Source organism: Leptosomus discolor, chromosome Z (genome assembly GCF_034619465.1).
Source record: "Leptosomus discolor isolate bLepDis1 chromosome Z, bLepDis1.hap2, whole genome shotgun sequence".
Taxonomy (NCBI): domain Eukaryota; kingdom Metazoa; phylum Chordata; class Aves; order Leptosomiformes; family Leptosomidae; genus Leptosomus; species Leptosomus discolor.
This window is the reverse complement of record NC_141419.1, coordinates 33,293,625-33,307,471: the sequence shown is the minus strand read 5'-3', so window position 1 is coordinate 33,307,471 and position 13,847 is coordinate 33,293,625. Positions and strand designations below refer to the sequence as shown.

The following is a 13,847-nucleotide window of genomic DNA, read 5'->3' as shown; positions in this document are numbered from 1 at the left end:
ACAAAAATTGGCATGACACAGGGACTAAAGACATGAAGAACTCAAACATACCAACTTAACTTCTAAATGTAAACACATAAAAATCTGTTTTTATTTCACTGTCTTGTACTTGCTATACACCTGTGTCATTATCTTGTAATTGCAATACACCTGTGGACAATGCATCAATGGATCAAGTGGTAGTCTTGGTAATTGCATGGCATGCACAACACACTCCATGTTAGTTAATGCTGAAAGTAAATCAATATAATTTTCAAAGTTACAGTCTCGGTAAAGCAGTACCCAATATTAAATAGATAAAGAGGAAAACAGAGATGAAGCAAAGCCCAAACACTGAATTATGACCTGCTGGTTATTTTCCACTAAGGTCCGTAGCTTGTTCATGGCCTCCTCAGCCTCAGGTGCTTCTATGATTCCAACACTGAAAGCAGAGACACAGGAACAGGCCACAGAATAGGCAAGTACCTGAAAAAAAGTTATTTAATTGTGTTAACCAGTACCTGATCAAATTCCCTGTAGCAATGTGCACATGGAGCAATGTGCCAGAATGATAAAAAAGCCACGACATTTTCAATCTCTACTTCCAGATGTTTATGCCCTCTCTGAAGATCCTTCATTGATGCTAACACTAAAAAAATACAACTAAAGCTTGGAAGTACTTCTGGTTTTATGCAGGTCAAACTCCTGATCTTCCAAACAAATGTAGTTATTCCTCTCAACACAAGTGTCTGATAGTTATACATGTGAGCACACACAGCATGCTGTGATTCTATCATGACTACACGCAGGTCCACAAGGTCAGAAGAGGAGCATGTAGTAGAACTGTCTCCCACACACAGTGCCTACACTAGCCTCATGTCCTTGCAGAAGGACTCACAAGTGACACTGCTTTTCTGTTCTTCAGCCTTTGATATGGAGAATGAGGAAACGAAGCCTGAACTTTCAACCAGGCAACTGTGCCAACTGTTTAATCTCCCCTGTACCAAAGCTAAGCAACAGAAGAGCACATGGCTATAAGGGAAATAGCGAGCACCTACTGTGCAGGATTAACAACAATTTCATTTGAAGCAAGTAATGCTCAGTGTACCTCTTGCTGCAGCAGGCCAAAGTTACCTCTCAGGTACAGGTTTATAGCCCAGCCATTTATAGCTCTGAAAGAGCCTGTCATGCAATTCATAAATATAGTAGTATTCATCCTAGGGTGCTGGCCAAATTTTACTCATATAATTATCTGTACAATTCCTTACAGGTATTTTAACTGAAAACAGTAGGTTTTGCTTCTCATCCTAAACTATGCCTTGATGTTAAACAGCTGCTGCTTTTCATCTCAGAAGCTGCCATATTGAACCCAGTTTAAGTCCAGTGAAGCACTTTGAGATCTCCGAGGAGAGATAAATGATTTCATAGCTCTAAGTCATTTTAATGCATAAACCACAAACTGCAAAAGGCTAATCCTCACACATGTACTGCCAAAAAAAATTAAACTCCATAAAACAAGACCTTTAATAAAGATCTTCCAGAGCAATACCAAGAGAGGAAACAGAATAACACGACCAATCTTTGCTAACTCCCTCATAAAAAACAGGATTATGCAAGTCAGCTGTTCAGCTGCTGCAGGTTCACATACATCAAGTACAGGGTTGCTTTTTTTGTGCAAAACACTGGCTTATTGAGATTTTTGTTTTCTGTTGTAAAGTCCTCCAATTTCATCAGTTCTCCCTCTCAAGTTTTACCTCAACAAGGTTACAGACTTAGTGCATGGATGACATCAAAACTTACAGGACACAATACAGGCAAAATAAATTGAAATGCAAGCTCAAACTTAGCAGAGCTCGGTTTAAGTCTTCAAAACATAGTTATAAAGAGAACAGCAAATGGGGCCATAGCAGCACTCACAATTTCAAGATTCATATTAGCTAGTGACAGCAGCTTTCAAAGAAGCAAACAGGAGGCATATTGAAGGAGGAAGTATTAGCACTGAGGTTTTCTCTGAGAGTAACTTGCTGTCTGCTTTCTAGTAGATCAGACAAGCAGTAAACAACTGTATATAAGAAACCCCCACATCCACAGTTACAGGACCCAACAATTTCATTTGAGGTTAAGGAATTAAAGAAGCACTTTGAAGAATTATGTCCGTTATCTTTTCAGGCAGTTTTTTAATGTTTGTGCAGCATTACAGGTTATTCTATTATTATTACTGCTTTCTTCAGCAGGTATAAAACCATATGTTGTGAAAAAAAATAACAGAAACCAAGCATTCCAGTACTACAGATACAAGGCTTCAGTAAAAAGTCTATAGTTATTAAAGGGGGGCAACAAAGTAAAAGGAAGATTTAAAGTTTGCAATAAAATAGGTCATACCTCCTGGACCCATCTGCTTTGGTCCTCACTGCTGTCCAGGTATTTGCAGAGTTTTCGCAACGAAGCAGAAACATGCACTCGCGATTCTGTTTGGCTACTGTGACTCATAAGTGCAAGAACGAGTCCTACTCCCAAAATACACCCAGTGCTTAAAGAGAAGACAAAAGGAAAAGGATTAAGTATGCTCAGGCTGCTCTGAACTCTCTTTTCACCCCAGCATGGGCTGCTGTGCAAAAAGACCTCTTGGCCTTGCCTGATAACTAGCCCTGTGGATCATTACTTACCACAGTCAATTTTACAAATGTTTTTCATTCCACAAATAGATACTGCTTTTTGAAAAACACAGGATGAAAGAAGAATATAAGAAGAAACTGTGTATTTAAAACAATAAATCCTACACATACAGCCTCATTATGCCTTCTCACCCTGAAGAACGAAGAGCCTCATCCACTAGTATGAAGAAAGTATGGATCCAAACTTCTACATCTGACATGCTCATATCCCAGACTCTGATATCCCAGTTAAACATACTAATTGCAGGTCTGCTGACTGTATTAGGGTCTGTTGCTCTCAGACTCCTGTAAGAGGTGTTCCAGCTTGCAAAAATAATTAAATTAGTGATTCAGCCAGAGAGCAGCCGCTAAAATGGCTGTAAAGGTTACGGTATTCACCTGCATTTCAGAACATGAGTGTCAGGTATACATTCTAACCTGTATGTACTAAAATATGCATATGCAACAGTGGACCAGCTTCAACAGGGCAGCCATACTCAGCACAGCCAACTGTCTGATGTTGAGGATACTTAAAATTGCAACAAGAAGAACACAGCCTCATACATCATTTAATAGGTTACCTGGCATGAACAACTTCACAGTCTCTGCCTCTTTTTCAGATTTGACCAGAAATCCCATTCTGGACTAGAGAACCCAGAAAATTCAGTACCTGTGCTCCCACAAGTTTCAATTTCTACAGGTCTTCAGTCATTATACTGAAAAGTTTTGTCAGAAAATTTCCTAACAGTTCTGGCTGCCATTATGAGATACTTAAAGTACAGCAGATACTCATTGCTCTGAATGTGATCTCTCTGGCACACACAGAGAGTATCTTAAAAAAGCAGCTATTATCTGAAGATTAAGATCTTCTTCCCCTTGCTGAGCATGCCAATGACAGACAGTGAATGTAGTGAGCAGTCAAATGAATGTGGCTAGCATCTTAGGCATTCTTCTGAGCTTCTGCTATCCACTTAAAAATGGGAAGAGTTACTGCTTTTATTCAGCTAAGTAAAAAAGAAACTTCTGAGAATAACTTCAGTCATATTTCTAAGCTAATGTTTTTCAGCAACTGGGGATGAAGACCATCAGCACGGCTAGAAGACTCAGAGTGGTGTCTTGGCAGTGATATCTTTTTTTTTCCAGCAAAGAAGATGAAACAAACCTTTGGAATCAACATTTCTAAGTAACTGGCATATCCGAAGTCATGAACAGCCGACAAAGTAAGGAAAGGGCTTATATACAAGAGTTTTATACACAATTTTACACTATTGATTGTTTACAAAAATACACAGAAAGAAAACAAAGTTCCTAATTAGAACTACATTCTTTTTATGCTCTTGACTCTTACCAAACCCCAAAACCTGAGTGGGGACTGACACAAGACTAAAACTTCATCCCATCTCATTCCCTTTTTGTAAGTAGCAGTTGGTTTCACTTGGCCACCTTGTCTGTTATCGACACAAAATTCACACTTAAATGCACTTTATCCACACAGTATCTCAGATTTCCCAGCATGTTTGAAGTGCTCTACTGCCAGTGCATCAGACATACTGCACTACTGTCATGACTCATCTTTGAATCTGCTGTCGTTTATCTCAATAATGTAACTTGGCAGTGTACAGGGCAGTACAGTCCATCAAATCACAGAATGAAGGACTTCATAAACAGATGATGAAACAAAAGATTTGCATTTTAGGATGAAGGAAAACTGGTATTTTCCTAATAATACTGAGGTCACGGGAGCTTGACAGGTTTCTGTAAGAACAGTATACAAATTTTATGACAGTTTTGACTGAAAATGCCTCAAAGTCAAAACAAACAGCTACTGACCCTGCAAAAAACTCCATAAAAAGCAAGTCAGTTTAATGCTCCACACAGCAATTTAAAGGAAGGCTACTGTGTATTATATTATATTATACTATATTATATTATATTATAACATACTATATTATATTATAACTTATATATGTTTCATAACAATTCGCTCTTTACCATATCTTTACTCAACATGTATCAGCATTTATCACTTGCTCAGTATTTCCCCAGTATCACAGATGCAAGCTAGTTCTGCCATGCGATAACTTTATACAAAAAGTCATATTTGCAAAGGTCTTGTAGAATTCATCCTCAATATGGGAAATGTTAACAAGGCAAGCCAGAAAACTCTACTGCCCCTTGGTATTCTCAAAAACTTTTTACACGCAAACCTTTCAAAAGGTCAGAGTTAACCCAGTCTTCAACACATGTTTTTCTTTGTTAGCAGGAAGGGGGGGTGGGGTGTCCAAAACCTTCCAATACAGGGACCATATGTACTGCTGTGTTTGTTACCCATATGCTGTACTGTTACAACCGGCACCCTGCCTTTGATTTTTTTTTTTTTAATTACTTCTTTATTATTTTTTCCCAGTACACTGAGGTTAATCTGACAAAAATGTATTGAATATAATCCATGTGAATAACTGGAAAAGTTAACAGCCATGAATGTACACGTTTGCTGAACCTATGCCCTATGTAAGTTAGGCTTGGAAGGAAAAATGAGCTGTTATATAGCTTCTACAATCAGTGAGTCTGACAAAACCTAGTAGCATAAAGAACTCTCTAAATCACCTGTCATGCACATTTTCCATATCCATGTACACTGAAAAGTGGTGTATCGGTGTGTTTTAAAAATACACTTATTTCAGTTTTGTCTAACACAAGGGCAGATTTAAGATCCACTCACAGATCTCTTGAGAACCTCTTGAGCGCACTCCAATTAAAATCAAGAGTAACTGAGGAGCAAAGCTCCTAAGGCTTGCAATCTATGAAACTGTTTCAGCTGATAACTGAAGAAGCATCATATTAATATGCTTAACCATCTGAAATGTTTTCCCCCTTTAAAAGATTATGAGTTTCACTTTTCATTTATTTTTTTCCTGTGTGGTTATTACAGATAAAAGAGTACTGAGTTATGAGCATTATTCTCACAGTGATCTCTTCTGAGAGGAAACTTTTAGTTTGGACTATTTTATGCAACTTACACAGCATAGAGATTCTCATGGAACACAAGTGGATCCTCACCAAGCTAAAGCATCGGCTCAGGGAAAGATTCTTACTGCTTATTGAAAACAACCCTGTTTTCTTCATTCCCCCCCCCCCCCCCCCCCCCCAATTTTAAAAAGAGAATTCTCCTAATTAAATGAAGAACATTATACATAAACCCAGCACTCCTATAAAGTTCCAGTTTCTTATCTAGACACTCAAGGCAAAAAAACAAAACAAAACAAAAAATCAGCAAAAGCCTCTCCTTCCGGACAACGGCAGGGTGCGGAGGGTTGGGGGGGCTCCAGCAGGGTGCGGGGTGCCCCGCGCTCCGCTAGGGGCAGCACGAGGCCGGCGGGCGGGCGGGCGGAGGCCCGGCGCAGCCGCAGGAGGGAGGCGGGAGGGCCGCCCTCCGCGGATGCTGCCCTCGACACCCAACCCTGCAACCGATTTTATGGGAAAAACAGGATCCCCGGCTCGGCACGGGCGAGGCACTGACGAAAAGGCCAGTGTAGCACTTCCGTCCCGCAGCTGGCCATGCCCGTCGGACTGGACGAAAAGGCTGGAAAGGGCCTTGTGTTGCAATAGCAGTTTAAAAATGGACAAATGCCAAACATGGACAAGCATACAACATTTACAGCTCTACGTTACTTGGCTAACAAAGAGTGCTCACACTAGACACTGACATACCATCAACCTTCGAAAAATGCAGCCCTTACGCCCAGCACACCCGCCCTTCAATCTTCCCTCTCCTGCTTGCCATTGCTTCGTACTCCTCCGGCAGCCTCTCGCTGCCCAAGAGGTCTAGTTTGGCTTTGCTGGAGACAAACACCTCCCAGAATACAGGTTGCACAAGCAAGCAGCACCAGCCATAACAAAGTGATGCAGCTGACACAGCCCCCCTTGCACTGTGTGTCTCACCCTGCACCACTCAAGAGGCAACTCAAATCCTGACTAAGCTACACAGGTTCACAGCCCAATGGTGCGCAACTGTGACTCCCTCACAGCTTGCCAGAAGGTCCACTGGAGAAAGGGAGGGCAAAGGCAAACAGGATTTATTGCTGCTTCCTTTGAACAGGGAAGAGCTGGGCAGAATGTTCAGAATCAAAAAAACCCTATGCACCCACACTGAGACATTCAAGATACTGCAGTTCCCTCCTTGATTTAAAAGGGAAATGACTACTGTGGAAGACACACACTATGTTAGCTGTTTAATGGCAACTGACACCTGTTTTATTGTTCAGATATTCCAGGTTTGCCAATGCTAGTAACTGTGCAATACCTTTCAATAATTTCTTGCCCTGCTGGTGGGCTGCTCCTCTCTTTGGGACACCTGAGGCATAACCTCAGTTGGTTAAATGAATTACATTTGCTTTACTCAGTATTCAACATGCCATCCACAGCTGTTAAATTAACAGCCTGGCTCTCCCAGATAAATAACCCATGCGAGGCAGCTGCTCTCAGAGCTCACACTGTATTGTGTACACACAAGTATATTCCAGTAACAGGCTCCAACACAGCAGCAGCAAGACTTCATTGAACACCTCGGCAACCACCCAATAGCACCAAGGAAGCAACTTGCAAAACCACCTTTCATTAATGAACATATGCAGGTAAGATGAGCAGCCCTGCTCCTAGAGTTGCTGGTATCTTCCCACTGCAATCACAGTGGGCAAGACTGTGTTCTTTATACACATCCAAGGTTTTAATTTGCAGGTTGTCAGAGATTAGCAGTGGTGGTAATTGCTTCTTTTCACCTCATACCAGGGACTGTACGGAAAAAAGCGTGTGCGTGTGTGTATTAGATATATGTACACATGCGTAACACTTACATATGTAAAGTATTTTTTATATATTAATTTATGGACACGCTCCCTTAGAAGAGATGTTACGCAGAGGAACAAACCAGCAGGAACATCCTGAAATTCAACAAGCACCAACTCACAGTCCTGCACCTGGCAACAGACAGACTGGGACCAGAGGGGCTTGGCATCAGCTCCTGAGGACAGCCTTGGGCACTGGTGGGCAGCAAGCTAAGCCAGGGCCAGACATGCACCCAGACAGTGATGAGGGTCAGCAGTGCGCTAGCAGCATAAGCAGGACACAGCATGAGAGCCAGCGGAAGGATCACCCCTCTACTCTGTGCTCATCAACACACCTGGAATACTACTCTGAATGCAGGAAAGACACCAACAAAACTGTAGCAAGTTCATAGGAGGCTACCAAGGCAGTAATGCTGAAGCCCTTGCCCTGAGAGCAGAGGCTGTGGTCTCACAGCTGGTCTAGCTGTGAGAAGGGATGGTTTGGGGGCACCCAACAGCATCTCTGGTAGTGATGGAGAGGGATGTGGACCTCCAAAGGTCCTTGCCAACCTGCATGAGTTGGTGATTCTATGGAATTACTCAGAACAGGCTGTCTCCTTATTCTATCCTTATAATATTCTGTGCAGAATTAAGCAATAAGAGCATGAATTAAAAAGGTGGAGCTCAAAATACAATACCACCAGTAACGAAGGAAACTCACTTGTACTCCAGACTGGTGTCAAAGCAGCAGTCTTCCAGCACATCCAGAGACTTCATTAGAGCTAAGTTCATCTGTTGACCGGGAACATCACTACAAAACCAAACCAAAATAGAAATCAAAAAATCCAGAACGCAGCTTTGCTCTTTAAATCATACAGGATATTAAACCTCCTGCTAAGACTGTGCCAGTAAAGAGAGTTCTTTTCTTACTTTAACAGGTTCTCATACTAGTCTGTAAGCAATAACTGTATGACTAGTCATTTCTGTCACATCCATATAAAGATATTCATACACAAATAAAAACATATTCAGACCTTAACTGGCAACCATTATTGCTGCAACACCCAGAAAGAAATCCAGCACTCAGTATTTGTAAAACACACCTGACAGTAGGAGGATACCGATAGAACATATCTCAGCTAGACCTATAACTATTTATAAGCTGAAAATTCATCACATTTTATTAGCTCCGTAAATTCTCTCCAGCTCTTAGGCTAAAAGAAAGAAGCATTTATATCTCATTCCAATGACATCATAGGGACTCCCCTCTTACAAAACATGTACACAGGACATCTTTAATGTAAACTAATTCTATGACTTCATATTAGCTATAGCTACATACCTATAAGTTTTGCTGCTGTTGCAAGTCAATGCTTGGAAGAATGTGTGAGATTAAGCTTTGAAATTATGCAGGACAGTGGAAAAGCAAAACCTGATACAGTCCATAAAAAAATTTTAGATGAATTTATTAATTTCAACACCCCTCGCCAAACAAACAAAACCCCAAAACCCCAAATAAAGATTCACGTACTCCAAAATACCAAGCTGATCTAATGTCACTCTCTTTAAGAGCCTTTCAATGCTTGCGTGTAGCTCAGTTGTCACCACTGACTAATCAGAGGCAGTCCATCCTCAAACTACGTGGCTGAGTCTGAGGCAGCAAAGCATCAAATCACCACAGAAGATTAGAACAGAGCAATATTGCACAGTGTTTTAACAAAGGCAAGTGTCTCAGAAATATCATCTCACTGAGCAAATTAACAACTGACACCCAAATCTGTTTGATACCTGTGCTTGTGCACCAATTAAATATTTATTATGGGTATATAAGCAGACAGAGTCCCTAGTAGTCAAGAAGCTGGAGGAGTATAAAGCCAAACCTACTTCTTAATTTCTCTGGAATCATCAGAAATTTGCAACTGAAGTCAACCCTTCTGCAAAGGCATTTTCTACCAACTTCAGAACATCTCTTTGCTGCCAACACAGCTGTAACAGCAGACCTTAAAGACAGCCCATTACACTACTTCTGTTGCAGCTGCATCCCGATGTAAGTGGACACTATGCAGTGTTCAGAACACCACTTACAACGGAACTGGTGAGAACATGTGAATTATTTTTCAATTAAGACTCTTAGGGCAGCTAGACCCCTTTAAAAGCATACATGTGGCTCTTCTAGCTGACTGCTTTTCACATGTACCTTAGGATACTATGAAAATTAAACATTCATCCTGAGAGAATGGCAAAATATCCAGGAAAGCACTGGGGGGGGGGGTGTGGTGTGGTGGGTGGTGTGGTGTGTGTGAAGGCTGATAATAAAAGACACTAGACACTTTTTAAGACAACTTGCAAAGCCTCGCAATAATCATTTGCCTATGACTTGCAAACACTTTAATTCCTCGGAACTTAAAGCCTCAAGAGGGAAAAGATGGAAGTTATTTGCACACCTACATTACATATAGTGATCCTTACCTGACTTTTTCTTCATACAAACGTGAGATAAACATCCCCAAACCAAGACCCATGTGGGTTTGAACAGCTTGAGACTCATCAGCATTTGGTTTCCCAGGTAACCTGTCAGTCAGCATATTCAGGACCTCCTCAACCTTCTCTTTGCATGATACAATGAAAACTGGCACCAAGAGAGACAAAGCAGTGGCTGCACAGGAACGAGCTATAATACTAGCAGTATTTTCACCGGAATAGGATTTCTAGAAAAACATAAAGAATAAAATTTTTTTTTGTCCTCTTGGGGGAGGGAAATAGAATTCCTTTCCAGGCAGTAACTAAGCACTTTAGAATTTAAAATAAGTATCTATACAGCAAACAGCAGCACAGATGTGTTGCAATATGGCAATAAACAGTATTTTATGGAATTGGCTATGGTAACTTTTACATTTGCCTTACCCTGGAAGCACCTTAAATCTCGAGAAAGTCAGAATACAATTTCTAAGTGTAAATAAGATTAAGTATGAAACTGTAAACAAAGGATAAGACAGGATGCAACTAGAATTTAGCAGCTAGTCTGCACATATTGGTCTATTTTAGTTTTCACCTTCCTTGTTAAAATATCCAGCAGTGTGATCAGAAAGTCAAACAGAAACCAGCCATGGTGTTAATGTACTTCTGTAATTATAACACACCAAGAATTTTGTGAGTTGGAAAAAGCACTACCTTAAAAACATCACGCCTAGGATGACAAAGTATCATAAGATCTTGCAAGATAACCAGCAGAGATACTTTCTAGACGAAAGATTCATTACAAAGGTTTTAAATTCCTTTTCATTTTGAAAGGTAAAATCCATACAGCTACCTCTAGTTATAAAGCAATGGACTGATTCTAAGTAATAGCCTAATGTATATTTATCAACTTCCAGGTACAACTCTGAAAAGAAAAAATATCCCATCAGGATGCAAGGCACTCTGCAAGACAGTGTTTTCTACTGTGTGCCTTAGAATTTTGCAAGCACAAGATTGTTTAAAACAAGAAGAATTAAAAAGAGTGGATTTTAGAAATGCAGCATTGTCACATTGTTGCATCTCAAAAACACCTTCTTTAAACAGCATTATTTTCAAAGGCAGGAGTCACAAACCAACTTGGCAAGGACTGTCAGTGCCAACCAAGTAGTTGCATCTCCTTATGACCAACCAGTCTAGCACTTATTTAACACTACATTCGATTTGGTGATCTATGTTCCTTATCAGTGATGACAGCAGTTACTTGCCAGAGCTGACTCAGGTCCATCAGTAATTTTCAGCTTTTTGATGCTGACATCTCACTACTGGACTAAACACAGTTCATGAATGCAGTTAATTAAGTTCTGGTTAGAAAACATCACAATACATTAGCAGGCTGGTATTTGGCCTTGTAGGACCCAAGTTCCCCCCTGCATCCACGTCAAAGAATCTCCATCCTGATCATTCTGACCACAGACAATCAAGAGTTAGCAATACCTATTCCTTAATGACCTTCCAGTCCATCTCCAGGTCCTACTTAAGAACTGCTTGATGCTTATATGGCTTGATAATTTCAGGCTGGTTATCATACTGCAAGCACATAGGATACAACTTCTGCTGGCCCTCAGGGGTTCAAAAGGTACTGTAAAATAAGAATCACTGGCTCCAGAACTATTAGATTTTGCAAAAGTATGCATTTCAGAGCCCTAAGGAATGGTGTCAGAATTACTCAAGAGTTTGATGGTGCAGTCCGAGGAGAGTCTGTTCATGTTAGATGGTTTTGTTTAGTACATACGTGTTGAAAATTCTGGGGTTTGAAGGGTTTTTTTTTTGTTTTTAAAATTTCTTTCATTCATGTATCCTCACTTATTGTTATTACTATTTTAGTAATAAAGACAAAATTCAAGGCAAACCTAAATATAAGCAGAAAACACAATGAAAGAGAAAGCAAAAAAGCAAGAAAAGTTTTGATCCTCCTGTACTACAACTACTATAGAGCAAAGAGAACCATGAAACTTCACACTAAGAACTCCAGGTATGAAACACATATATACTGTCTTGCCTTGAACACCACAACACGTACCTGGTAGAACCATGGGAAGACCTGACCTTTAGGGTGATAGCGGCTATTCACAATACTAAAGAGGGTCTCTGTGACCATAGAAATCCAGTGTTTTGTGGGAAGAAAATCAGGTTCAGTCTGCAAGAAACAAACCCAAATATTCATCGTTATTTTTTCTTAAATCAGGTCCTACCTGAACAGAAGCTCAGCAGGTGATGTTCCAGTTATGATCCATCAGGAATGAGATTATTTTGTCATTCTTATGTACAGCAAGTAGCATGATTTATTTGCCAATGCTGACCCTCCAGACACTACTTTTGATCAGGTACTATTCAGTGAAAGCAACAACGATGAGAAAAGAGGGTGGCTGAGTTTCAGCATCCACTAGACCTCTATCTCACCTGTCAAAACGAACAAATAAATCTCTTAGTCATTATGTTTCTTGTGAGAAGGCACCTCCACACTGACCATCACACAGCAGCTACCAGCTGGCATTCACTGAGCAGGGTGAAATTTGAACCTCAAAATGTGAAGTACTTCACATCCGCTTACCAGGTCCCCCAAGTACCTGGTAATATTGTTTCATTATATTCCACTAAGAATAGGGAATCTCTTTCCCAGATTGACTCACCTCAGGCATCCCTTCAGTGTCTGAGGAAAGGCTGCTTTCGTATTTGGCTACAGCAACTGCAAGACCAGTTAAGGCAAAAATAGAGTTTCCTTTCACCACTGGGCTGTCTCTAGACAGAAGGCAGCAAAACAGTTAAGAAGTGTAATGGAGATGCAGGCAACAAAACACGTATCTCATGCAGGAAAGTTATGCTACAGGTGGTCCAGGAGGGAAGGCCTTTTCACCTAGCAACTTTATTGGGCTGTCTTCTATCTCGGCAATAGTCTATCACATTTCAGCTTCAGGAATTAAAGAATGGAGGAGAGAAGCATTTCAGTCTTTTTTCATGTTTTTCTTTTATATAAAGCCTAGAACACACAAAGTTGTATTAAAACAGAAGCTTGCTTCCCTTATCATGAGGCCTGCCACCCTGCAGAGCAAGTAGCACTGACAGAAATGCACCAGTTGCTCTTAGCTAGTATCATCTCTACACAGGACAACACAAAAAGCTCTTCAAACAGAGAACGCTAGATAGGAAGGTGCCACCACTTCACTGCAACAGCATCTGTTCAGGAGATTTAGCAGAGCAGCCATCACTGAAATCTCGTCTTAAAAAAAGTTTTTAATTACTCCCCTATGCTGTGAAAACATTAACTTCATGGAAAATGACAAGTTTCAAAGAGTACTAACTTCTATCACAGTGCAAACCTTTACTTTTAAGGAGCTCAAGGAAAAAAAACCTGCCACCTACAAATAAGACAGAGAATATAACTGTGTTCAGTTTCATTAAAAGATAGGCGTTGATATCCCAGAAAAACATATTGCAATATAATCCTGCTGGAAATGTCTTAGTTGTTTTACAACAGCAGCTAAACAATACAACTGTACTAAACCACTGACAGACCAGTACACAGTGTAGCACACTTTTTGTATCAGTCTTCCATTTCCAAAAACTTCCTCAACTGTTCCTGTAAAAATGAATGCAAATCTCTGCAAATTTAGGCATTTGTTCCAGATCCAAAGATCTCATTTTCACAATAAAACTATTTTCTGAATTTCTGATTTGTTTTTAAAAGAAGACTACAGTAGTAATGTTTCAAACTACTCTTTTATACATTTACAAGAATGTCAACATTGAAACAAGTCTGTGAGATTTCACTGTAATTCTTTTGCCGATGACATCTTTATGATTTAAGATTTTCTAAGTACTTGCTCTTATGAGGATTCACCATTTCTGATGCTTTTGCTTAACCTGGTGCAAGTGG

The 13,847-nt window shown here is 40.3% G+C and overlaps 1 protein-coding gene across 3 annotated transcripts in view; it reads right to left on the bottom strand.

Moving 5' to 3' along the window:
• The window catches only part of FOCAD (focadhesin), a 113,940-nt gene that overhangs the window by 18,137 nt on the left and 81,956 nt on the right, over positions 1–13,847 (bottom strand). For all 3 annotated transcript variants that reach the window (XM_086479093.1, XM_086479095.1, XM_086479094.1), the window contains 6 exons: positions 12,604–12,712; positions 11,994–12,110; positions 9,926–10,164; positions 8,178–8,267; positions 2,362–2,509; positions 346–465 (listed from right to left, as the gene is read on the bottom strand). In XM_086479093.1, the coding sequence (XP_086335219.1) occupies positions 346–465; positions 2,362–2,509; positions 8,178–8,267; positions 9,926–10,164; positions 11,994–12,110; positions 12,604–12,712 (823 nt within the window). The remainder of the gene's footprint in view (positions 1–345; positions 466–2,361; positions 2,510–8,177; positions 8,268–9,925; positions 10,165–11,993; positions 12,111–12,603; positions 12,713–13,847) is intronic.